Here is a 27,676-nt window from a genome sequence, read left to right as displayed (position 1 = left end):
AGATTAAGCCAATTAAGAAAACTGTTACATTACATTAGAGATTTCTATTCCGCCATTACCTCGCGGTTCAAGGCGGATTACAAAAGATTTATGAATGGGGTTACAATGGAAGAACCTTTGTCATTTCTAGGGTAGTGAAGAGATTTTTTTTATCATTTTATAGTTATAAAAAGTAGGGTCATTTGTCAGTTCTCTGGTGGTAAAAAGTGGGGTAAGTAAGGAGTTAGATGAGCTAAGCGTGCCAGTCTAGGCATGTATGTGTAGGCATCTTTTATAGAATCAGGACCATCATTTTTGTCTGGCCATTGGAAGTTATCCATGTGCCAGCCAATATTCAGGTACCTGGATAATGATCCGGTATTTGAATAATGATCTGGTACCTGGATAATGATCCGGGTTAAGTTGGAATAACCCTTTCTGTGGTCCTGCTTGCCCGTTCGGGGCTGCAGGAGGTCGGGGCTGACAGGGCAGAGAGCAGGGCTTCAACAGAACAGGAGAGTCGGAAGGACGTTTTCGACTGCTCCCCAGCAGTCGCTTCTTCCGTGGATCGGCCAATGCCTGATCTTAGGACTTAGGACCAGACGCTAAATCCTTGAGAGAGAAAGAGATCAAAGATCTTCTGGTACTCAGTTCGGAGACCACCTTCTTAAGAAAACCAGCCATCTTTAAATCATACCTCTTTGCTAATCAATGGCCATGACGGATCTTCATTTTGTCTCTTTTTAAAATAAAGCCAGGGTCTACCTTCCATGCAAAGATGATTTTTACTTTATTCTCTGCTAAACCCATCATGGATGTCCACCCGGACAGATTTGAGAAGAAAGTGGTATGACATTGGAAGAGGTACACCAAAGTTGGTTAGTTACAAGGATAAGGACAGATTATATACTGCATATTCACACACTGGCATGAAGCTCTCCCCTCTGGAGTATGGTGTCAGTCTCCTGTCCCTTTTGGTTTCTACACAAGGGAACAGACACCCGGTGAGTGACTTTCTCCTCCATTAGTTACGTTGTCTGGCCTCCCGTTCCAGCTGACGTCTCTTCATCTCCACTAGGTGATCCTGGAAAAACCAAGAGAACTGGGTCTTTCTGCCAGCAACCCCAAATCTTTGAAGCCTCTTCACTAAATAACACCAGTGTCTCAATATATGTCAAATTTCATTAATGTGAACATTTTTTTCAATTAGTACTTTACGAGAAGCTGAGTTTTGTGTTGAAATATAAATCATCTAATTAATATCCTAATCACTTCACTAATATTGAATGTAGCTTGCCTTAAATTGAAAATAGAGCATTAACTTTCTGTATTAACAGACCCATTAAGCTTGATACACTGTGGTTAAATTTTTTTTTAAGTATCGGGCAGGCTAAAACACCTGTAAAGTTCATCCCTCCCTCTTTCCTCAAAAGCCACTGGCAGTTCATACCAGCCCTCTTCCCTGCTACGAAAGCCAACCTGCCCAACAAAATGCTTTGCAAGATCATTCTTCTCTCCTTAGCATTCTCTATCTTAGGAGCAGTGGTATAGCCATGAGGGCTTGGGTACCCCCTCAGGAAGTCAGCACCCAATTAACTTTGCTGGCGGGGATGCCGAAGCCCCTCCAGCCAATTACGCTGGAGCAGGGGTTCTCAACTCTATCCTGGACTACCCACTACTCAGACTGGGTTTCAGAACATCCAGAACAAATAGGCGGGAGATACAAGTTTAAATCTCGAACCTACATAGATATTGTGAAACCAGACAGGCTGTGGAAGGGGCAGAGGAGGTTCCAGGTTTGGCCTGAGAACCACTGGTCTAAACCCTCCTTCACCTCTCCACCATCCTCTCTGTTTCTCCTTCATCCTCCCCACAAAGTGCACCAGCCCAATCATGGCCAATCAGTTCTTTCTGATTCCTCGTAAGTCACCCAGTCATGGTACTGCTCAAACTTATAATTAGTTGTACGACAACCCATGTTTTGGCTTTGTCCTAGGGAAAGCACCAGCCCTCCTCTGCTCCTCTTGGATTCAGGATTGCTCCACTATGTAGAAAGAACAGATAAATATTGTAGCTTGTTTACCAAGTAGAGAGTGGCTCCCAGCAACACAACTTTCATTTTAACCTCCAGGTCTAACGGGAATTGGACCGAAAACTGATTATTATCCTTGACGATCTGCCCTATAGTCTGTGTCTCATCTTTGCTCCTCACCTGTAAATAGATAATAACAATTGTGTAGATACGCACAGCGGAAGACGATCTCGTATACTGTCAGGCTGACAGAAGTTTGTCTCCGCCATCTGATCCAGTCATCGAGCCTCTTCCCAAGAGTCAGCGTCAGGGAGAGTGCTGGACAACCAGGTCTGGGCCAAGTCCATTTTAATTTAAAAAAAAAAGGCTTTAAAATATGTATTTGTGAAAGGAACATACAACAGTCCAAATCTTTTCTGCTTTTGCCACTTCTAGAGACATTTCATTTTTCTTTCATTAAGGAGGAAAGTTGTTAACGCCTGTTATTCGTATCTAGGCCTCATTGTATAAAATGAATTAGTGATAAAATAACATGCTTTATCCCCTCCCGCACTAGGACTCCCCTCCCTCTAAACGCCTTTCTTTCTTTCTCAAGATGCCCCTCATGTACTCAGATATTCGCTATCCATAGTACTCCAATTCAAATGGAAGTTCTAAAGAAATACTCAGTTACTCATTACCCATTGAACCCCAATCTGTAACTTTCCCCTCTTCACTATTGTATTATATTTAGACTCATTGTACGATACTGTATTAGACTTATGTATGGTGTTGTCTTTAGACTTATTGTATTGTAGTATATTTAGACTCGTTGTATTATATTGTACTGTGTTGTATACACTCATTGTATTGTATTGTACTGTATTGTATTGTTTTGTCTTGTATTGTATGTTGACTTATTGTATTGTATTGTGACCTTGTTATTCGCTGAATGTCCAGCCTTCTTACAGTGTGAACCGCCTAGAAGTCACCTGACTATGGCGGTATAGAAAAATAAAGTTATTATTATTATTATTATTATATCCCACAGTAATAACTTCCCCTCTTAGTATGAAGTGTATCAGTCTCTGGAGCTGCTACTGTGATGTCATAATGCCTCATTCCACCGGTGCCTCAGAGCCAACTTCATCAGTGATGTCACAACGGCTTGATTCATCTATACTTGGCTCACTTTTATTATATATAAGTGATCTCCATTTCTAGAGACATTTCTTTTTTTCTTTAATTAAGACGGAAAGTTCTCAATGTGGGCGACCATTAAGATCCGTTTTCCTGTTAATACGGTTATTAGTAACTAGGTCTCATTGCAGAAAATGGGAGACGTTCTAAGGTAGCGTGACTTGTGGCAAAAGAATACATCTTAACGGCAGCCCAGCTTGAAAACTTCTCTCCCCCTCCCTCCCCGTGTCAGTACGCAGAGTTCTGTGAAAAGCATGCATATTTTAAAACTCACCCCCTCTTCTACGAAACCGCCCTAGCGTTTTTTTAGCGCAGAGAGCCGCGCTTCTCCCAACGCTCTTGAGTTCCTATGGGCGTCGGGAGCAGCACGGGCCATTCAACGCGGCTCCCCGCGCTAGAAACTGCTAGCGCAGTTTCATAAAAGAGGGGGGTCAGTAGAGGGAAGTAAACTGAACAGTATAGAATCTCTCAATATCCTTTCCATCTTTGTCCCTCTTTCTCATTGTCCTTGGCGCCCTCTAACACGCTTTTCTCCTTTCTTTTTATTTATTCAAATTTCTATACTGTTCTCCCCCTAAAACTTCTTGTGTCCATCTTTCAACAGGCTGTACTCAATCACTGTAATGTCCGAATGTAGTACAGTTTTGGATTTTCAGTTTCAACTGACCATCATTCCAAATTCAAGAGTAGGTTAGATAAATTCCTGCTGGGCCAGAACTTACCCAGGTAGGGCTAGTCTCAGTTAGGGAACTGGTCTTTGACCTAAGGGTTGCCGCGTGAGCAACTGCTGAGCGCAATGGACCACTGGTCTGACCCAGCAGCGGCAATTCATATGTTCTTAAGCTGAAGCAAGACATGGCAACCTGTGGTTTATAATTGTTGATGATACCCTTAGTCTTTGACTACTCTAGATATGAACAGCCATAACCAAATAAAAAAAACTTCCAAATCCCCAAATCTGGAATTTGTTGCCGGAGAATGTGGCGAAATCATTTAGCTTAGCGGGGTTTAAAAAAGGTTTGGCACATTTCCTAAAAGAGAAGTCCATAGGCCATGATTGAGATGGCTTGGGGGGAAATCCACTGCTTATTCCTAGGATAAGCAGCATAAAATCTGTTTTACTACTTGTGCACTAGATCAGTACTTGGAACTTGAGTTGAACACTGTTGGAAACAGGGCTTGATGGACCTTCGGTCTGTCCCAGTATGTCAATTCTTATGTTCTTACCTCAAAGTTCACATCACCAAAGATGAGCGTTCGGAAGCTGGGGCCTACGATTAACAGGACAGTTTCCTTTGAAGCATTTAAAATGGAGAGGCTGGTCACATGGGTATACCAGCTCAGAGTAGCATAACCAATGATGGTTCCTGGGGGAGAATAGATCTCAACCTAAAAATATAAAGAAAAAAAATACAATGATTTTGAAGGTATTTATAGATTTCTACTAAAGAAGTTGGTGTATTTTGTTGTAACAATGCAGAAACTCCTGACTTCCGTGCCGGGCAAATTGATGGAAACAATTATGAGACAATTATAAAATATAAAATTGCGGAGCACGTAGACAAACACGATGTAATGAGACGGAGTCAGCATGGGTTCAGCCGAGGGAGATCTTGCCTCACCAATTTGCCTGACTTCTTTGAAGGTGTGAATAAACATGGGGGTAAAGGTGAGCCGGTTTGAAGTGTATCTAGATTTTCAGAAAGCTTTCGATAAAGTTCCTCACGAGAGGCTCCTGTGAAAATTAAAGAGTCATGGGATAGGTGGCAAAGTTCAGTTGTGGATTAGGAATTGGTTAGTGGATAGAAAACAGAGGGTAGGGTTAAATGGTCATTTTTTTCTCAACGGAGGAGAGTAAACAGTGGAGTGCCACAGGGGTCTGTACTGGGACCGGTGCTTATTTAGCTTATTTATAAATGATCTGGAAATTGGAATGACGAGTGAGGTGATTAAATTTGCAGATGACACTTAAACCAGTTCAAAGTTGTTAAAACACATGCAGATTGTGAAAAATTGCAGGCAGACTTTAGGAAATTGGAAGATTAGGCGTCCAAGGGGCAGATGAAATTTAATGAGAACAAATGCAAAGCGATGTACATTGGGAAGAATAACCAAAATCACAGTTGCCGGATGCTAGAGTCCACCTTGGGGGGTCCATCTTGGCGTCCAAGAAAAAGGATCTGGGTGTCATCATAGACAATACAATGAAACCTTCTGCCCAATGTGCAGCAGCAGCCAAAAATACAAACAAGATGCTGGTAGGAATTATGTAAAAAGGGATGGTTAACAAGACTAAGAATGTCATAATGCCCCTGAATTGCTCCATGGTGCGACCTCACCTGGAGTACTGTGTGCAATTCTGGAGGCCGCATTATCGCAAGGATGTGCTGAGACTGGAGTCGGTGCAAAGAATGGCCACCCGGATGGTCTCGGGACTCAAGGATCTACCATACGAAAAACGGCTTGACAAATTGCAGCTATACTCGCTCGAGGAGCGCAGAGAGAGGGGGGGGACATGATCGAGACGTTCAAGTATCTTACGGGCCGCATCGAGGCGGAGGAAGATATCTTCTTTTTCAAGGGTCCCACGACAACAAGAGGGCATCCGTTGAAAATCAGGGGCGGGAAACTACGAGGTGACACCAGGAAATTCTTTTTCACTGAAAGAGTGGTTGATCGCTGGAATAGTCTTCCACTACAGGTGATTGAGGCCAGCAGCGTGCCTGATTTTAAGGCCAAATGGGATCGGCACATGGGATCTATTCACAGGGCAAAGGTAGGGGAGGGACATTAAGGTGGGCAGACTAGATGGGCCGTGGGCCCTTATCTGCCGTCTATTTCTATGTTTCTATGTAATGCCCCTGAATTGCTCCATGGTGCGACCTCACCTGGAGTATTGGGTTCAATTCTGGTCTCATCTCAAGAAAGATATAGCGGCACTAGAAAAGGTTCAAAGAAGAGTGACCGAGATGAGAATTCCTCTCGTATGAGGAAAGACTAAAACATTTAGGGCTTTTCAGCTTGGAAAAGATATGATTGAAGTCTACAAAATCCTGAGCGGAGTGAAGCGGGTACAAGTGGATCGATTTTTCACTCTGTCAAAAATTACAAAGACTAGGGGACACTTGATGAAGTTACAGGGAAATACTTTGAAAACCAATGTTTGTTTATTCGATTTTCTATGCTGTTCTCCCGTGGGAGCTCAGAATGGTTTACATGAATTTATTCAGGTATGTAAGCATTTTTCCCTGTCTATCCTGGTGGGCTCACAATCTATCTAATGTCCTGAGGCAATGGGGAGATTGAGTGACTTGCCTGGGGTCACAAGGAGCAGTGTGGGTTTGAACCCACAACCTCAGAGTGCTGAGGCTGTAGCTTTAACCCCTGCACCACATCCTCCCCCTCAGAGAATAGTTAGGCTCTGTAATGCATTGCCAGAGGTTGTGGTAAGAGTGGACAGTGTAGCTGGTTTTAAGAAGGGTTTGGACAATTTCCTGGAGGAAAAGTCCCATAGTCTTTTTTTGAGAAAGACATGGGGCACGCTACTGCTTGCCCTGGATCGGTAGCATGGAATGTTGCTACTCTTTGGGTTTTGGCTAGGTACTAGTGACCTGGATTGGCCACCTTGAGAACAGGCTACTGGGCTTGATGGACCTTTGGTCTGACCCAGTAAGCTATTCTTATGTTCTTATGTTCCATATTAAGAAGCGATGAGTTAAATGGGGTAGACAGAAGACCTAGAGTCCAGAGACACAGCAGGAAGATGTTGGATCCATAACAAACTGCCCACAAACGATCCTACAGCCACTTCATTCCACACCTCTGGAACCAACTCCCCCCCCAACTCAGACAACAGAACTCATTATTAACATTCCGTAAATCGGTAAAGACCCTCCTCTTCAACTAAAGATCTCCTCTGTCTTCTCCCCCCCTTAGGCCCCACCCCCCACTCTCCTATCACCTTCCCGAAATTCCAATATGACCCTCTCTTACTCTATCCACTAACAAATTGTACCTAAACGCTTATAACTTCCCTTAAACTAAACTACTGTATTTCCCCCCTCTCTCTTTCTGCTTACTCTCCCTGTATTTAATTCTCTCCAAAAACTATAAATCCAATCACTAATCCTGTTGTACTACTTATATGTCTAGTTACTCCCCACTGTGTATGTTCAATTGTAAACCGTTCTGAGCTATTGGGAGGACGGGATAAAAATCTAAATAAATAAAAAATAAAAAATAAATATTGTGAGCTTCTGACAAGCTGTGGGCTGCCAAATTAAGCCTCAAGTATACATTTTCCTTGTAAGACACCCACCTCACGTCTACAAGTACACTTGCAAATCTCCAGTAGTTGGATGACATCCGTGTTGGAGTTGTCCCTTAACATCACATCGTAGAGTGGCCCACAGCATTTCTGGTCAGAGTGGCCAACGAAGATCTGCTGGCCAATGCTATTCTTGATCTCATAGGTTTTGCCAGATTGAGTAGTGAAATCTGAAAGAGAGGATATCCAAAGTACTGGCTGGTATTACTTGCAACATCCTAAAAGCTATAGCCCTTGGTTGTCAAGCTCATCTCAATCTCGGGCCACAATGGAAAAACAAATGTCATGACGTGAGTCGCCCAAAGACAGGGGGTGGAGACATTAATGACCTAATTGTAAATCTGTTTGCTTATTAAGGCCCCCCCCCCCCCCCTTTTACAAAGCCTGACAGCGCAGGCTGGTGCAGTAAATTCTCCGACGCGGCTTTGGGAAAGGGGACCTACATTTTGTAAAATTGCATTCTGCATTATAAAAATAAAGTCACTTTCTAACATTTTCCTGTGCCTAATTTATTTGGGTTTTTGGGTAGGAGGAGGTATCTTAGTGATTACTACGGGGAAAGGAGGAGAGTGAGAGAAAATAGAAGGGGGATGAGGTATGGGGATGGGGAGGAGGGAATCAGAGAAGACATCTCATACGGGATGGCCAACACAATAGGATATGAGGGGGGGAACGGAGGCACAGAGGGAGGACATGATAAAGGTAATCAGGAAAGCAAAAAAGGAGATGGGAGGAGACAGAGAATCAAGACAGGGAGCAAAATACGCATAGCTTAGGAGAGCAGGTGGGCTAGTGCCCTTCCCAAATTTTGCAAGGGTTAATGTATTCCTTCTGCCTCCACTGCCATTACGATTTCCTTCTGCTTAACCCTACACAGATGGGGGGTGGACAACCCCTTCACACCACACAGCCCATCTGATCCCCTCACTCTTTCCCAACCTCCACTCATGCACCCTCTCCCCCATTCCACACTCCCTCCAATCCCCTCTTGTTCTCCAATTTCCGCTTTTCGTTTCTGACCAGTTTCTTCTCTTCTGAGCTGTTCCTGTCCCTTCTTTTGTAATGTTCCTTGTTGATGAATCTTTTTGAGATAAGTTTTTAATGCATTTTTGGTTGTCTTTATAGGGTTTGATTTTTCTCTTTACTGGTTTTTGTAATTTTTTAAAAAAATTTGTTGAATGCACTATGCTCCCGTACTTAGCTAGGCGCATTTGTTGTATTCTGATTTCCTCATTTGCTGCTTTCAGATTTTATGATGTCGGAAAATGCTTTACTCTCCAATTCAAAAAGTTGTAAACTAATCAATGAAAGTAAAAGAAATGTCAGCGAAAACCGATTTACTCATGTTCATAACAGTGGAAGTGACTAAGCAGGAGGAGCTTACAGACAATTCAATACAAAATCTTATAATTAGTTTCAAGTTTAATAATAATATGATGTATCGCCTATCAAAATTCTAAGCGATTATACAAAATATAATAAAATCAGAGGGAGGGCTACAAATCAACATAAGAACTTATTACAAAGACAATACAAGCTAACAAGATCAAGTTTCAAGTTGAATGCCTACTATTTAAAACCATAAATGGAGCCTACTGGAACAATCGACTAATTCAATCCACCTCAACCAGACACAGGAGAACCCACACACCATTCACGCAACCCTCCAACCAAAAACGTCAAACGATAAAAACTGTACGACAGCCTCCCAGTCACTCAAGCAGCAAAACTGGACCACCAACTCTCCAACTTACTGATCTCGACCACAGACTACAAAACCTTCAATAAAGAAACAAAAACCCTACTATTAAAAAAATACATAACACCAAACTAACTAGATCTATCTCAAGCATCACCTGCAATACTCTCCAATTCTTAGCAACTTAGAAAATGTCCAGACTACTACTTATGTACTTATAAATGTCCTGACAATTCATATGTAATCTGCCTTGAACCATAAGGTAACGGCAGAATAGAAATCACAAAAAAATATTTTAAAAATACTAAGCGATTATACAAAATATTTAAATATTAATAATAACTTATATACCGCAAAGCCGTAAAGTTCTATGTGGTTTACAATAATTAAAAAGAATACAATAAAGTAAAAGAAACTAATATGTTATAAACCAATAGCTAACACCCTAAAAAATCTGAATAATACATAATAAAATTCTTACAAATCAGCTACCTAAATATTTTGAGAATAAAGACAGAACGGACTAACATGGCACAAAAGGACTAAGGGTGAACTACAATAAGGTATAGTAAAGGAGAGAAAACAAAAAAGGAGAGAACAAAGGGGAGGGGTTGTTGATTATCCGCACGGGATGGAGAGAGAGGAAAGTAGGCGATTGGATCATTGTTCAAAGGCGTCTCTATATAAAAAAGCTTTAAGAGCTCCTTTAAATTTATCTAGGCTTGCTTCCTCTCTAATGTAAGGGGGGGAGAGCATTCCAAGTGAGGGGAGCAGTTACGGCGAAACAGGTGTCCCGGCGAGTGCCAAATGTATTAAGAGTAGGCACGAAAAGTAAGTTTGGGGAAGATGATCGGAGTGTTCTAAGTGGGGTTTGAGGGATAATTAACTTATCAACGAAGGACGGTTCTCTGGATTGAAGTGTTTTAAATGTAAGTAAGGCAACTTTGAAAGTGATTCTATGACGGAGAGGGAGCCAATGGGCATTTTTCAATAACGGAGAAGCATGGCCTTATTTCTTAGAATTAGTGATGATTTTAATAGCTGTATTTTGGATTGGTTGGAGTTGTTTGATTTCTTTTTGATATATTCCGATGTACACGGAGTTGCAGTAGTTGAGTTTTGAAATTACTAGTGAATGAACTAAAATATTGAGAGAGGATGGATCTAGACAGCCGGCTAAAGATACTGAAGGGAGAGGGTGAACTACAATGATATCGAGAAAAGAGCACACTGAGGGGAGGGAATTCATTTGGGCTGCCTGTAAAGATTCAACAAAAGAGATTAGGAAGGAGAGCTTTTGTTAGTGCTCGAAGGCATCTCTGAATAGGAAACTTTTTAAAGCTCCTTTAAATTTATCTAGACTTGGCTCCTCCCTAATATAAGGGGGGTAAGGAGTTCCAGATAAGGGGAGCAGCCACTGCGAAGGCGGTAGTATGGCAGGTGCAAAAGGTCTTTAATCTAAGAACTCTAATGGGAGCGTGAGGAATTTATCAATGAAGGCTGGTTCTCTGGATTTGAGTGTTTTGAATGTGAGTAACGCGATTTTGAAATTAATGCTATGAGGAACGGGAAGCCAGTGGGCGTTTTTAAGTAGAGGGGAGACATGGTCATATTTTTGGGAGTTGGCAATGATTTTAATGGAAGTATTTTGGATTAACTGAAGTCGTCTGATTTCTTTTTGGAAGATACCTTTATAAAGAGAATTACAGTAGTCAATTTTAGAGATAACCAGTGAATGAACAAAGAAATTATACACAGGTCATCCCGTGTGTCCTACTATGGAAAGACTTTGCTGTCTGTATGGACCCTCCTGTACCTTCCCCTTCCTCTCTGATACTATCTCTACTTATTTCTATATCTGGTTTTTATGGCAGTTATCTCAGCTCATTGTACAAGAAGCATATTTACAAATGCATAACCTGGGTTAAGAGGTGAAGGGATTTGGGATTTAGCATATTCCTTTTTTAGTTGTAGCCCATTGTCGTATAGCAGGTATTTCCCTATTCCTGGACGACTTACAGTCTAAGTCCGTACCTGAGACAACGTTGCTTGCAGAGAAAACACTTTAAGTCTATATATCAAGGATTCCATTGTCTTTCATTGATCACCTTGATGAGAATATAGATGCGTGATCTCTTAAAAATTGATTATCGTTGCGATGACCCTTGACAAAGCTGCTTAGAGTGGTGAAACAGGTCTCATCAGGGAGACCTATGCTCACTGCAAGTTTGAGTGAACGAATCTTCAATTTAAGCTAAGTGTTATACGAAATATCTATATTGGTTAGTCAATTCTCTTTGTTGAGAAGTCATTCAACTGCTAGAGATTGATGCTTTGATTGACAATTTGAGAGGTTTTTGTAGGATCAATGAAAGCCAACAGAACCCATGAGATACAGACTTAAAAGTGTTTTCTTTGCATGTCTGGGTTGCCGAGATCCTTTTTCTCTCTTCAGAATGACTGTTGATACTCATTGAAACCATTTTTGATTTTGGTTATAGTACATATCTAGCAGATTACCTGGCATTGCCCGGCTATTTATTTATCCCCAAATGTCCCACCCCTCCACATGTCCCTCCTCCCCCCCATGTCCTACATGTTCCAACACCCACACGTTCAACCCCCAAATGTTACCCCACAGGAATGTCCCTCTCTATGGGGCTGAACTTGGGCTTAAACGGAATCAGGAGTGTCAGTATTCATCTCAGCGAGCCCGAAAACTATGGGTTAGACACTAATATCTGTCGTTTTCGATAATTTTTACCCACCCCCACCCCCAGTATTTTTCCCCAGATAGTAAGTGATATGTATACCAAGTTTGGATCAAATCTGTCCATGCTGTAATCCGATTTTATATATATATAGATTTGGGGGTCTCTTTGTTCTATTTTTGTGACAATGTTACTTGCCCAAGAACACAAGGAGTAGCGATGGCATTTGAACTGGGCTTCCCCTAGATCTCAGCTCACGGCTGTAACTGCTGGGCCTCTCTACCCATATTGCCGAAGGGGAAAGAGAATGGCAGAAAGGAATGAAATTTGCTTACATTTGGTATACACTGAGAGCTGGTTAACCTGAAAGCAAAAGAAGAACGAGAACATCATTAAAACCAAAATTTATCTCTTAAAAAAAAACAAAACCCAAACGCTGGTTTTGCAAAGCCGCAGAGGCAAGGTAAATCCTCCGACGCTCATAGGATTCCTATGAGCGTCAGAGCGTTTACCTCGCTGGCCCATGGCGGAGACCTCTACCGCGGCTTTGTAGGAGGAGCTCATAATCTGTACTAGACACTTTGAATAATTCGAGGAATACACAGAGACATAAACTACTGTTCCCTTCCTTCAAAGGAATTAAATCGGCCGGGGAAACTCGGGGCTCCTTTTACTGAGGTGCGTTAGGGCCTTAAAGCGTGGAATAGCGTACGCTACATTGCCGTGCGCGCTAGATCTTAACGCCAGCATTGAGCTGGCGTCATTCTGGAAGCGTACTGCGCAGTTTAGCGTGTGGTAATTTTGTGCGTGCCTCAGTCGAACTTTCGCTCATAAATTGGCAGAAATGTGGACTGGGCTTCCTGACTCTGTCAGATTGATAAGTCATAGAAACATAGAAACATAGAAGATGACGGCAGAAAAGGGCTACAGCCCATCAAGTCTGCCCACTCTGCTTACCCACCCCCTGTCTATGCCCTAATGACCCAATTTCCTTATCTTGACCCTCGTAGGGATCCCACATGGGTATCCCATTTATCCTTAAAGTCTGGCACGCTGTCTGCCTCGATCACCTGCACTGGAAGCTTGTTCCAATGATCAACCACTCTCTCTGTGAAGAAATACTTTCTGGTGTCGCCATGAAATTTTCCGCCCCTGAGTTTGAGCGGGTGCCCTCTTGTGGCCGAGGGTCCCTTGAGAAAGAAAATATCATCTTCCACTTCGACACGTCCCGTGAGGTACTTAAATGTTTCGATCATGTCTCCCCTCTCCCTACGTTCCTCGAGAGTGTAGAGCTGCAATTTGCTCAGTCTCTCTTCGTACGAGAGACCCTTGAGCCCCGAGATCATCCTGGTGGCCGTCCGCTGAACCGATTCAATTCTGCGCACATCTTTACTGTAATGTGGCCTCCAGAATTGCACACAGTTACAACAATTTCGTAAAGTCCTAAAAACCTTATTATTAACACAATACTTGAAGAGTTTACCTAAAGATTCAACGAACTGATTGCTCTACAACACTTATTTTCTCTTACGCTCTTGTTCGTTTTTGGTTTTGGTTTTTGCTGGTCTTTAATTACTTGTACACCGAGTCGAGCTCCGCTGGGAGATGACCCGGTATATAAATCGAAGACTAGATTAGATTAGAATTCAGTACAGAAACCTTGTTAGCATAATTAGAATCTTGTTAGCTCCACATCCTTGAGCAACTAGTACAAGGGCCCCTTTTACAAAGCCGTGGTAGCAGTCCTGCCGCGGCAAGTGCGCCGAAGCCCGTTCAATTCCTAGGGGCTTCGGTGTATTTACGGCGGCAGCAGCATCACCACCACAGCTTTGTAACAGCGGTCCTAAAATGCAGGACTTTAGCGCAAAAAGAAATCTATCGATTATACCTCCAGAGGCATCATTAGACCAGGTGAGAGGGGAAGTGTTAAGTATTTGCAGCTAATTGAAATATTTCTGTGGTAATGCATGCCAGAGGGGAACTCTGAGCATTTCCTGTAATGAACGCCCATTAGCATACGGTGGATGCTTTTTAATAGGTACTAAGTACTTCTGGGAGAATTTTATACAAAAACATTTCGAGCAATTCTGCAAAATCCTACTTAATTTGTAGCTAGCACAGAAAACACCCCTATCACGAAGCCTATGACGTCCCTCCCTCATGCTCTCCCTTCTCTGTTCTCTCTTATATCAACTGCCATTCTCTCCCCCCTCCCTTCCTTATCTCTCTTCTCTATCCCTCTGACTCCTAGTAAGAATGCTAATTTTCTCTGCCCAAAAGGTCTCCACCTCCCCAAAACAAGCCTGTTCTTCTCCTTGCTCTCCCCTGGTGCATATTCCTACCTTAACCCTAACCCTAATCCTTCTCTCTCCTTGTCTTTCAAGCACAATCCCTACTTCTCCTTCTTCCTTCCCACCTTACCTTTCCTCTTTCTCCCATCTCCCACCCAAGGCATACCCTCAAGTTGGTTCCCCACTATCTTGCTTGCATTGCAACCACTCCCACGGCACATCCCAAAACTTGCTCTGCCCATCGTCAAGTCACTACCTTCCCCAAGAACAGGCACGCCTCCCACCAACATGGTACACCCCTAAGGATGCTTGTTCCCACCAGCCTGTTCCAGAAATCCTACCCATGGCAACCCCCCCCCCCTCTCCTTCGGCACTTACAACAGCCTGGTCTGTCTTCCCTCCCTATGAAGGACCTTGACATGACCTTGAGTTTTTCCTTAACTTAAAGGCTGCTTTCATTTCCTGAGCTACAAGCTATGTGCTATAACCGCTGTAACCGCATCCTGTTTGCGGTGAAGACATTGCCATATGCCCTTCAAGTAACACTGAAACTGCAAGGCTTAAAAAGGTAGAAATGCTCCCCATAGGACAGTAGGAGCAGAACCTCTTGACCCCCTTGACGCAATAGTAAATGCAGGTGTGTGAGAGATGTTAGAAAAACAGCAAATAAGAACTTTTAGCTACCAAGCTGATGTCTAGTCAGGAAATGAACAAATGCCACTGTACTTCCTGTTCTCGGCACTTCTGGAAGCTACTAACTTGGTGCTTGGAAGTCTGCTCTGCAATTGCCGAATAAAGAGCCTGTTTTCTTTCTTTAAGTTTCTGAGGTTTTGTGGCTGACCAACGTGACCTTTCACCTGCACTGATTATGCAGCGAGATGAGGAATTGTTGAATGGTTGCTTATCAGGCCTTGTCTTCCTTCTCTGCCATCTTAGGATCAACTGCTCATTTGAACCCTGGGGGGCAGTACTGAGGCCCACTCCGCTGAAATAAGCAGTCAGGCCTAGGATGGCAGAGGAGGAGGACAGGGCCCAGTGTGCACCGTGCACCTCCTCCTCCCCTTCTTCCTCTTGCCGGAACAAACCGAGGGAAGGGAAAGGGAATACAGCTGCCGGCACCAGGGCCTGTGCAGAATTCTGCGTTACTGGCACAGCTCCAGTCCCAAAATGGCTGCCGTGGCCTCCAACAGCAATCTCAGAAGACCGCTACTTGAAGTCACAGGAGACATGGGAAGGGCAGGAATGGCTCGAGATCAGTCCTGCCTCAACCTGCCACCAGACCTCCATGGCAGTAAAATAGACTTAGGAGCAGGGACAGTGGCCTATGGGAAGGCTGGGGCAGGGGAAAATGGCAGCCTACAGGGAGGTCTAGGAAGGAAGCAGGACTGATGGCTCCAGTGGTTTGTGGGTGGTGGGGGTCAACAGGGAGAGCGGCAATGGAGGAATGAAGGAGAGAGTGAGGACTGCTTCCAGTTGGAAGGCTGGGTTGGTTTCAGTTTTGACTTTGGTTCAGCCGCTGAATATCCAATGAGGACCCAGCTGGCATGTCTTAACCAGACAGGAGTCTCTTCTACCTCGTTAAACCATGCCGAATATCAACCCATTGGATTTTTATTTTATATTTCAGTCCTATATTCTGGCCCCCAACCCACCAAAGAAAAACTTTATTTGTCTTAACCATTAGATCAGATTAACAGGCAGAAGGTAAAATGTATTGACGTGCTCCAAACCTGGACGAGGTATTCCAGCCCAGGTGGTACCCCTGGGATTTGGTCTACGTATTGTACGGCACCCTTGAGATCAGGACCAGAATAAGTCTGGGGCTGCTGCTGGTAGGGTAGATTTGCAGGCTGAGTGAACCCCTCAGGTGGGTAACTGAGGAGCTGCTCTTCACATGCCTTGGGACCTGTGAGTGGATCACCTAGAATCAAAAAGAAGAAAAACCCACAGTTCTTGGTTATAAGGACGCTCAGGTTCTGATAAGCCAAGAAGTCCAGCCTCATAAGGAGCAGGTGGGTGTAAAATGGAACACTGAAGAAAAACATCCAGGGCAAAACTTGGGACATTTGAGGCTAGACCTGTTTCAATAATGGTGCTCAAACTGATCAGATGATGAAGGCGTGACCCCTTCACATTCCCCAGCCTTTAAGAACATAACATAAGAACACAAGCAATGCCTCCGCCGGGTCAGACCTGAGGTCCATCGTGCCCAGCAGTCTGCTCACGCGGCGGCCCAACAGGTCCAGGACCTGTGCAGTAATCATCTATCTATATCTCTCTATCCCCTTTTCCAGCAGGAAATTGTCCAATCCTTTCTTGAACCCCAGTACCGTACTCTGCCCTATTACGTCCTCTGGAAGCGCATTCCAGCCGCTATCAGACGAGGGGTCTGTTCTAGATGGAGTCTCTTGGTTTTTTGTTTCTCCCCACCCTTCTCTTTCCCAAAATAATTTTGTTTTTGTGGGGTAGGGGGTGGAACCTAAGCCCTTTGCACCCCGATCATATGCCTCCCCCCCACACACACATACTTCTACTCTCACTCATATTAACTCAGAGCCTGAATCAATCCAATGCAGGGAGAAATACCTCCAATTTCTCTTTATTTCCATGTACTGCCACGGGGGCAAAAATCACAATCAGAGTGATCTGGGTTAGCGGGCAACCCCAGGGGCGATGCCAGAACACTTTAAGCAAGAGCGAGTAAGAGGAGAGAGTACTTAATGTTACCACAAAGTTATCCAATGTATGACCCTCTCTCTAATTCTACTTTACCTGGTGCAGACATTTCCAGGCTTATCACACAGTCTCGGCCTCTCTCTGGGTCTCAGCCCTGCGGCGCACCCAGCCCTGCAGTGGAAAAAGGGTAAGAATGTAAAGACGCAATACAGAAGGAGATGCATTTGCAATAATGGAGACCTAAATTAATTGCATGGGATCACTGGAAAAAGCAAGTTACACTTGTAAACAGAGGCACGCTTCTTCCAGTTTGCTCTTACTTGGGATTGGGGCTTTTATCTTTTTCCACGGAATGATTTTTTTTCAGCAATGATAAACTATCGCAACCAAATTAATTCCGTTCTTAAAAGTTGTTTCCACAGGCTGCGTATGATTAGATCCTTCGTTCAATTTCTGGACGCTCCCTCACGAAACATTTTAATTCACTCACCAATTCTTTCAAAACTGGATTACCGCAATTCACTTTATGAAGGAATCACACAAAAGGAAATAAGAAGAAATAAAAGAAAACACTGCAATATAAATCATCACGGGAAAAAGAAAATTTGACCGTGTCACACCATTACTAAAGAAGGCGCATTGGCTTCCTATCAACCGCAGAATAACTTATAAACAGGCGCTCAATCACATTCAAAGTTTTACAATTCAACGCGCCGCTATTCCTAGACCGAGCTATTATTCCGTATTCTCCATTCCGCTCCTTACGATCCGAGGTTAAAAATCCACTTACTGTTCCATCCCTACGAATCTTTTTGGTTTATTACCTTCCTATTTGGTATCTTACCTGAAACTGTTTAATTCATTAAAATGTACCAGAAATTCAGGTATGTTCCTCTTCCCTACCCCATCAAGAGAATCAGCAAAACGCAGCAAAAATACATACATGAACATATAAATAATTCATAGAATATATCGCAGAAATAACTTAAATTTATCAAATAAATGAGTCTTCAAAGATTTTCGACAGTAAATGTTTGGCATGAAACAAGAGTTCAAGAGTAAATCTCTTGCGGTTTTGCTCCAGACCCCAGCCTGATAAGATACGAGTTTTATCCAAAAATCTTTTCTAGACAATGTAAAACAGCATTTATTCTTCCAATTCTGGGTGACTACTGGCTATAAGAACTGGTGGCCATGCCACTCTTCAGCGCACACAAACTGATCAGATTTCAGCGTTCCAAACTGACCCTGGAAAAGCGGGCAAAAGTCCAGCTGGCTTAGTAAAGCACGATTCAAAAAGAAAGGAAACAGTATTTCAGGCCAGATTGATAAGCAGAGCAGCCGGGGTCCATAAACAAAACAGAAACCGCAGTTTAAACTCTTAAAAGCCAGGGCCAGCAGTCTGGAATTTCATAAGCGAAGGAAAGGGCAAATTTAAGTGGTTCAAAAGCCAGGGCAGAAGCAGGAAATTCATAAGCAAACAGCAGTTCACACCTTCCCAAAGGAGGCTTACCTCACTCTTCAGTCCTGTAGTAAACGGGAAACTATTTAGAACTTTCTTCAGGCTCCTTCTGTCCTTAACCTCCTCGGGGTTCTCTCTCTGCTTTCATTGCCACGCCCTTTTAATTCCTGCTCACTTCCTGGCAAGAGAGAGCTTTCTGCTTAGCTCTCTGGCAAGGCGAGGGAGGGAGAGGTAAAGTTCTCCTAGGACAAGCAGGATGAGTCAGCCACATATGGATGTTGTCTCAACAGCTCCCAATTTGCGGATAAGCTCTCCAATAGCTTATAGAGATTTTTTTTTTTCTCTCTCTCTGAGCACGTACAGTGCCCGGGCCCCACTGGGCATGTCCGAGCACTACCCATTTCCCCCTGCTTCCCCCTAATCCCCAGTCTTTAGTCTCTGCCCATTCCCATTGGTCGGATTTTCTAAAGCTCTCCATTACAACTTTTCTACCATCAAGACTTTTTCTACTTACCATCTTGAAGATGCCAGAAACATCAAAGAAATGTCCGGGAGCAGAAAAAGGATGGATCCTCATGAATTGTGTATCCGCTGCCTGGGTCCGGTGCACGAGGACCAGTGTTGCTTGCATTGTGCCCGCCTGTCTCCACGTGCACGCAAGCTAAGGAAGAGGGCACTGAGAGACTTCATGAAGAGAAGTGAGGCCCGAGAATCTTCCTCCAGCGGCCATCCTCATCGGAATGCAGCAGTGGGGGATCCACAAACTACAACGGTAAGGAGCCTCCAGGATGCCCTGGCTCAGCTAATCCCCCCGCCTGCACTCGGCCCGGCAGAGAAATCTCTCCCGGAGTCCCTGCATGCTGCCGCGTACAGCCAGCCCCTGCCCCATCTCGGGGGAAGGAACCACAATTCTAGAAATAATTGATCCAAGAAAACCACAAACAGCATTCCAAAATCTCCAAATTCTGGGACATAACCAAAAAGCATGACCCAATGTATTATCCATTTTTAAAAATATTTTAGGCATATTCTTGTCTCAACACAACTAAAATGTAAAGCCTGAACTTGAGAAATATAAGCTCTGATAACCATTCAAAATAGACTCTAATAAGGGCTAGAAATTGATGAAATGCCTAATTGAAGAGCCTTTTCTATTACTACCTCACTAATTTCTACTCCCAATTCCTCAGTCCACTTATCTGCATTCCGTTTATAGCTCATTTATATTATGCTTTTATTATAGTTTCTATTAGGCTTCATATTATTTTTATTATTGTTTTTAACTTGTCACGGCTCAATAGATTCTTGACAAAGGCATAGATGTCCTCGAGTACTCGCCGTGCTACTATCAATACAGTGAACTGTGAACTTTACACCCCTGGCTGAATTATTGACATCGCATCCTCACGACACCTTTATTGGGCCTGTAGGGAATTGGCCACCAGAAGGAGAGGTCTATAGACGCTGTCACAAGGCCCCTTTTAATCAAACCGCAGAAGAGCTTTTTACCGTGGACTCTACTGTGGTTTGATAAAAGAGGGTCCAAGTTAGGCGCCAAGATCGGCTAGGCACATCAATCTAGGGGCCTGTCACTTATGGAATCAAGGCCACACACAGATTTACAGTTTTTGGAGCAGGTGTAAATTTGCTTGACAGGGTTAACAACATAAGAAGCGCCATCTCCGGATCAGACCCTCGGTCCATCAAGTCCGGCGATCCGCACACGCGGAGGCCTCGCCAGGTGTACTCCTGGCGTAATTATTAGTCACCCACATCCCTCTATGCCTCTCGTAAGGAGATGTGCCTCTAGTTTGCTTTTGAAACCTAGGACGGTCGATTCCGCAGTAATCTCCTCTGGGAGAGCATTCCAGGTGTCAACCACTCTCTGCATAAAGCAGAACTTCCTGATATTTGTCCTGAACTTGTCCCCCCTTAGCTTCATTTCATGCCCTCTTGTCCGTGTCGAATTGGACAATGTAAATAATTTTTTTTGCTTTATTTTGTCGATTCCTTTCAGTATTTTGAAGGTCTCGATCATATCCCCTCGCAGTCTCCTTTTCTCAAGGGAGAACAATCCCAGTTTCTTAAGTCGATCCTCGTATTCCAGTTTCTCCAAACCTTTTACTAGCTTCGTTGCTCGTCTCTTCACCCTCTCCAGCAGTTTTATATCCTTCTTTAGGTTGGGGGACCAATGTTGGACGCAGTATTCCACTATGGGGGCTGGCTCTGGGTGCCTTTTAATAAAGGTGCCTCGGTGGGTTCTCTAGAACAGGGCATTATTAGACATTTCACATAGGTCTCTGTCTATGAAATTGCTCCACATATGCAAGTATATTTACTGGGGAGATTCTGGCATCCCAACTGGTTACGGGACTCCCAGGATGGGTTTGGCAAGCCCTACACAGCATGTGCCCCACTCTTTGGAACTCACTTCCAGTCCACTTTGGACTCCTTTAAGACCGGCTTAAAAACTTTTCTTTTTCATGATGCATATTCCTAGAATTATTTGATCAATGGATCCCCCCCTACTTTTAAATTTTTATTGTAGCCCTTCCTTTGTTGTATTGTTGATTTTTTTAATTGTTTTATATTAAGATTGTACACTGCCTAGAAGGACTTCTAATAGGCAGGGTAGAAAATGCGTAAAAACGTGAAACCGATAAAACCCCTATTTTATTCATACATATTTTTTTATTTTTTTAGCTCTTTCTATACTTTTTGTGGGGTAATTTTCAGAGGAAAAGTATGGGTGCATTTTCCCTAAAAAGAAGAGGTGCAGAGATTAAAGCTCCAGCCTCAGCACCCTGAGGTTGTGGTTCAAATCCCATTCTGCTCCTTGTGACCCTGAGCAAGTCATTGAATCCCCCCTTGCCCCAAGTACGTTGTGAGGCCACTGAGACAGACAGGGAAAATGCTTAAGTACCTGAATAAATTCATGTAAACCGTTCTGAGCTCCCCTGGGAGAACATAGAAACATAGAAACATAGAAAGATGACGGCAGAAAAGGGCCAAGGCCCATCAAGTCTGCCCACTCTATAGACCCTCCCCTTGAGATTAGCCAATGTTTTGCCCCGACCCACGTAGTGATCCCACATGGGCGTCCCATTTATTCTTAAAATCTGGCACGCTGCTGGCCTCGATTACCTGTACTGGAAGCTTGTTCCATTGATCAATCACTCGCTCCGTGAAGAAATACTTCCTGGTGTCGCCGTGAAATTTCCCGCCCCTGAGTTTGAGCGGGTGCCCCCTTGTGGTTGAGGGGCCTCTGAGAAGGAAAATGTTATCTTCCACTTCTATACGTCCGGTGACGTATTTAAACGTCTCAATCATGTCTCCCCTCTCCCTGCGTTCCTCGAGAGTATAGAGCTGCAAATTGTTTAGTCTTGCTTCGTACGAGAGACCTTTAAGCCCTGAGACCATTCTGGTGGCCATCCTTTGGACCGACTCAACCCTCTGCACGTCTTTGCGGTAATGTGGCTTCCAGAATTGCACGCAGTATTCCAGATGAGGTCTCACCTTGGTCCTGTACAGTGGCATCATGACAGCAGGCTTTCTGCTGACGAAACTTCTATGGATGCAACCCAGCATCTGCCTTGCCCTTGAGGAAGCCTTCTCCACCTGATTGGCAGATTTCATGTCTGTACTAATGATTACTCCTAAATCTCGTTCTGCTGAACAGTATAGAAAACTGAACAGTATAGAAAATTGAATGAATAAATAAATAGTGTGAAAAGTTACAGCCTCTGATAACCAGAGCTGGTATTATGACATCATAATGCCTCATTCCACCAACGCCTAAGAGCCAACTTCATCAGTGATGTCACAATGACTTCATTGCCCTTTACTTGGCTCACTTTTATTACATTTTGATTTCTAGAGGGGCGCAGTGGTTAAAGCAATGAAAAAGCCAAGACTCAACACTCCAGTATCAAAAAACACCACAAATCAACACTTCAGTATCAAAAACACCACACAAGAAGCCAGAAAATATCATTCTTAAAGCGAAAGAAAAGCCTCAGACACGCGTAGAGGTGAACCCACACTCTACCGCCCTAGCATCGCCGGCAGACAAACTTTCGCAAGCATTTATTAAAAACTGTCCGGTGGGAGCAGATGCATAGCCAAAAGGAGTGAGTGCTGTGGAGAAAAACCACGAGCAGAGAAAGAGGCCGACGATCGTTTCGTGGCACAAAACCACTGCTTCAGGGCCTTACACCAACAAGTCAGGCTAATGGTGTAGAACAGCGGTCTCAAACCCGCGGCCCGGGGGCCGCACGCGGCCCGCCAGGTCCTATTTTGAGGCCCTCGGTATGTTTTATCATAATCACAAAAGTAATTACTGCAGCATATTTGCAACCTGTCCTTGAGAACAGGGGTAATCCCGGAGGACTGGAGGATAGCGAATGTTACACCGATCTTCAAAAAAGGATCGAGAGGCGACCCGGGAAACTACAGACCGGTGAGTTTAACCTCTGTTCCGGGGAAGATGGTCGAATCAATGATCAGGGAAGGTATCAACGAGCATATAGAAAAAAATAATCTGATGAGATCGAGTCAGCATGGTTTCTGTAAAGGCCGATCATGCCAGACAAATCTACTGCATTTCTTTGAGGGGATAAGTAAGCAATTGGACCAAGGTGACCCAGTAGACATTATATATCTGGATTTCCAAAAAGCCTTTGACAAGGTGCCCCATGAACGCTTACTGAAGAAGCTGTGGAGTCACGGGGTGGAAGGAAACGTGTACAGATGGATCAAAAATTGGCTGGCGGACAGGAAACAGAGGGTAGGAGTAAAGGGGCACTACTCTGACTGGATAGGGGTCACAAGTGGTGTTCCGCAGGGGTCAGTGCTGGGACCGTTGCTGTTCAATATATTTATTAATGATCTAGAAACGGGGACAAAGTGCGAAGTTATCAAATTCGCGGATGACACAAAACTCTCCAGCAGGGCCGGAACTGTTGAAGAATGCAAAGAACTGCAGAGCGACCTGAACAAAATGAGTGAGTGGGCAAAAAAATGGCAGATGAGCTTCAATGTGGAGAAATGTAAGGTCTTGCACATAGGGAAGGGGAACTACATGTACAGCTATACGATGGGAGGGAGGGTACTCGGGGAAGGAAGTCAAGAAAAAGATCTGGGGGTATTGGTGGATAACACAATGAAGCAGGCGGCACAATGTGCAGCGGCCTCAAAAAAAGCGAACAGAATGCTGGCCATTATCAAAAAAGGTATCACTACCAGAACAAAAGAAGTTATCCTGCCACTGTATCGAGCAATGGTGCGCCCACATCTGGAATACTGCGTCCAATACTGGTCACCATACCTCAAGAAGGACATGGCAATACTCGAGAGGGTCCAGAGGAGGGCAACGAGGATGATAAAAGGGTATGGAGAACCTTTCATATGCCGAACGGTTAGACAGGCTGGGGCTCTTTACCCTGGAGAAGCGGAGACTGAGAGGGGACATGATAGAAACTTATAAAATCATGAAAGGCATAGAGAAGGTGGAGAGGGACAGATTCTTTAGACTAGCAGGGACAACTAAAACAAGAGGTCATTCAGAAAAACTGAGAGGAGACAGATTCATAACGAATGCAAGGAAGTTCTTCTTCACTCAGAGGGTGGTGGACACCTGGAACGCGCTTCCCGGAGAGGTGATAGGACAGAATACAATTCTGGGGTTCAAAAAGGGACTGGATGACTTCCTGGAAGCGAAAGGGATAACAGGGTACAAATAGAGATTTACCTTACAGGACATTGAGTGAACAGGGTATGGGTATTTTAAGTTAGGTAGGGAACACTTTCAGGTCATGGACCTGGGGGGCCGCCGCGGGAGCGGACTGCCGGGCACGATGGACCCCTGGTCTGACCCGGCAGAGGCAACGCTTATGTTCTTATGTTCTTATGTTCTTATTTAGCCAAAAGGAAAGATTTAGAAACCATAAAGAGTTTGACCTCATGCAAAATTGTCATTTCTTTAATAAGACATTCACTATTTTTTCCGAGGCCCTCCAAGTACCGACAAATCCAAAATGTGGCTCTGCAAAGGGTTTGAGTTGGAGACCACTGGCTTAACTGTAACTATGACATCCCGTTTGTCTTTGGGAAGCAGAGCTGAGATTGTGATGTCATAATGCCTCATTCCACCAATAAGAGCCAACCTCATCAGTGATGTCACAATGGCCTTCCAACCCAGCCAGCAGATTAACTGTTCCCCTTAACTCAGTGGTCTCAAACTCGAGGCCCGCCAGGTCCTATTTTGAGGCCCTCGGTATGTTTATCATAATCACAAAAGCAAAATAAAACCGTTTCTCGATCGTATGTCTCTTTAGCTATAAATGACAATATTATTATTAAGACTTAGCCAAAAGGAAAGATTTAGAAACTATAAAGAGTTTTACCTCATGCAAAATTGTCATTTCTTTAACAAGACATTAACTATTTTTTTTCTGAGGCCCTCCAAATACCGACAAATCCAAAATGTGGCCCTTCAAAGAACCAACCGCCACTTCCTACCGCACAATCTCGGGCACCAGTGCGGTGAATTAAACAACGTCCCCCACACACAGAACAAAGCCACCAACTCACCCGATACAAACTAAACAAGAACATAACAGAAACAGATTATATGGACTGACAAAAACTGAACTGGAAACCCCACGAAACCCAAATACATTTCCTCCCGTGCTGGCATAATCCACGCACAGAAACGCACGTTTCAGAAACAGCAGTCACCAACGACAGAAATGATCCCTCTCTCTAGATACGTAATACTCAATAGGAACCGCCTCGCTGCACCCACCCAGTTGGCACTTATGCCAGAGAGAGAGAGAGAAACAAGGTCCTCCCACACAAAAAAATGCAGAGAGATCTCTTTCTAATCCTGGAAGGAAAGATGAGACAGTGCAGCAAAACATGTCAATCTGCCAGGAAAGGGAAGCCAGCCCAGAGACAATCCAGAGGCCCTTTCTGTAGCCGATAATTTTATTTTCCTATGGTCACACAACATGAAATTTTATTTAAAGGCAGCAATACACCACATAGCCTGATGCTGTTAGCAATTCAAATGCATCTTCCGGCACAAATACAAGGGCTGATTGGAGAGGAGTGAGACTGCCTCTGGGAGCAGACGTGGCGACGCTGTGACGGTCCTTGGGAAGCTCATAGGGCTGGATTCACGAACCTGCGTGATCCGGGCCCGATCTGGGCAGGTCCGATGAATTCACGAAGCCCCAATATGCGGGCGATCGTAGGAACACCCCATCTGCCTTCCCGGATCGCTCGATAGCAATCCCCGTGCATGCGCAGACCATCTGTAAATGGTCTGGGCATGCGCTGGACCTCAGGGCCGGCAAAGATTTTTTTTTTTTTTAAAGGCGATCGTTTTAATGGAGCCTGTGGTTTTAACCCGTTTAAGCCCGCGGGTTAAAACCGCGAGCTTGCAGTGCGGGGAAGGGAAGCAGGCAGGCAGCGCGTTAGGGGCAGGCAGGCAGTGCATTCGGGGCAGGAAGGCAGGCGCATTCGGGGCTGCAGGATAGGGGCTGACAGGGCAGAGAGCAGGGTGGCAGAAGGCAGGGCAGCCAAAAAGGGCTTCAGCGACTGGTCCTCAGCAGTCGCTTTTTTTTTTTTTTGGATCGGCCAGCCCAGTCGGTGTTGCAGGGTTTTGTTTAGTGAATCACATCCTTGCCTATTTTGCATGCCGTTGCCCTCATTTGCATGCGCGGATCGGAGAATGGTCGGAAGACAGGTAAGTGAATCGGGCCGGGGTCGCTACACGGTCGGTACACGATCGGTTTGCTTTGTGAATCTAGCCCATAGTCTTCGTGGTTGGGTCACAGCGGGAGGATGAACTTCGTGCGTACGTTTCCCGTGTGTGTGTGTGTGACTGAATTTTGGATTAAACTTGGAAAGAGAGCAGCAATGATTGAAACTCTTGAAATGTTACGGCACGCCTACGGTGGTGGAAAGCACTCGGAAGAGGGTATAGCAGGCAAAGTGACCGGGAGGCCTTCTGCACGTCTTTAAAATGTTGTTGAAACGCTGAAAAAAAAAATGGATTGAAAGTGAAGGACACGACTTTGAAAAGGAAAACTGTTCAGATCCTGTGGAGCAGGGGTCTCAAAGTCCCTCCTTGAGGGCCGCAATCCAGTCGGGTTTTCAGGATTTCCCCAATGAATATGCATGAGATCTTTGGGGAAATCCTGAAAACGTGACTGGATTGCGGCCCGCAAGGAGGGACTTTGAGATCCTTGCTATAGATCATGTCTGTCTGTCCAAGTTGGATTGTAAGCTCTTCTGAGCAGGGACCGTCTATAAATGTCAGTCCACCTCTTTGAGAGTGCTTTTGACGCCTAAGTCTTCTCACCTTGGGTTCTGCATCCTCAACACTATAGATCAGGGGTCTCAAAGTCCCTCCTTGAGGGCCGCAATCCAGTCGGGTTTTCAGGATTTCCCCAATGAATATGCATGAGATCTACGTGCATGCACTGCTTTCAATGCATATTCATTGGAGAAATCCTGAAAACCCGACTGGATTGCGGCCCTCAAGGAGGGACTTTGAGATCCCTGCTGTGGAGTCATCTGATTTCGGAATAAAAACAAACAAACAACAATCTCGTTACTTTTCAATCGGTTCTCCTCCAACAGATGTTTTCAAATTTCGTCTAAAATGCAGACGGGATGTAGATAAATATACGATTTTAGCAAAATGATGGAGTTGTGTGTTACACTTTTGATATCATTTCGCAATCCTATGCAAATTGGCAAGCCAATAAAGTTTCCCTACGATAATAATAATAATAATAATAACTTTATTTTTGTATACCGCCATACCCCGAAGAGTTCTAGGCGGTTCACATTAGTTAGACAGAGATTACAAGTGGTTACATATCAAATTGATAAGAGACATGCAGGCAGAATGAGAGAGAAAGAGAAGAGACAAGAGACAGAGAACTCGCAATCTGATCGGGGAAAGAGACAGACGAGACACAGCCACCTGATCGGAGAGGGGGGGAGCAAGAGAGACGGAGGCCTGCGTTCGACCAGGGGCAGAGGGAGACCGCGCCCTTCTCGCTCGCTTGGTAGTGGGGGTTAGTCTCCATCTGTTGATTTCTTTTCAACTTTTTCCACTACGCCGGGCTGAAGGCGAGGGGGGGGAAAGGGAGAGGGGGGGGGCAGACCTCATCCTACCTGGCGGTGAGAATGTCGTTGCCGCGGGTGGAGGGCAGCGGTGACGGCTGCAGCTCGGGTGTGTTTTCTTTTCGCTTTTGCTGCAGAAATGAAGGAGGAGGGGTCTGGCCACGATGTGGGCTCGTTGC

General features: G+C 44.5%; 1 protein-coding gene across 2 annotated transcripts; it reads right to left on the bottom strand.

Moving 5' to 3' along the window:
* Nucleotides 1–48: 48 nt before the first annotated feature.
* On the bottom strand, nt 49–27,676 carry LOC117350012 (phospholipid scramblase 2-like). Of its 2 annotated transcripts, none has more exons than XM_033923878.1 (8): nt 27,549–27,676; nt 16,991–17,065; nt 15,949–16,139; nt 12,263–12,290; nt 7,509–7,687; nt 4,418–4,579; nt 2,063–2,191; nt 49–1,063 (listed from the first exon to the last, which is right to left on the bottom strand). In XM_033923878.1, exons 2-8 carry the CDS (start codon nt 17,001–17,003, stop codon nt 1,004–1,006), a joined length of 762 nt encoding a protein of 253 aa, XP_033779769.1. In that variant the 5' UTR covers nt 17,004–17,065; nt 27,549–27,676; the 3' UTR covers nt 49–1,003. The 2 variants fall into 2 exon arrangements, with proteins under 2 accessions (XP_033779769.1, XP_033779770.1); XM_033923879.1 differs by lacking the exon at nt 27,549–27,676 and adding an exon at nt 18,408–18,550.

Source organism: Geotrypetes seraphini, chromosome 16, assembly GCF_902459505.1.
Source record: "Geotrypetes seraphini chromosome 16, aGeoSer1.1, whole genome shotgun sequence".
Lineage (NCBI taxonomy): Eukaryota > Metazoa > Chordata > Amphibia > Gymnophiona > Dermophiidae > Geotrypetes > Geotrypetes seraphini.
The sequence above is the reverse complement of the archived record's forward strand: the minus strand, read 5'-3'. Positions and strand labels throughout refer to the sequence as shown.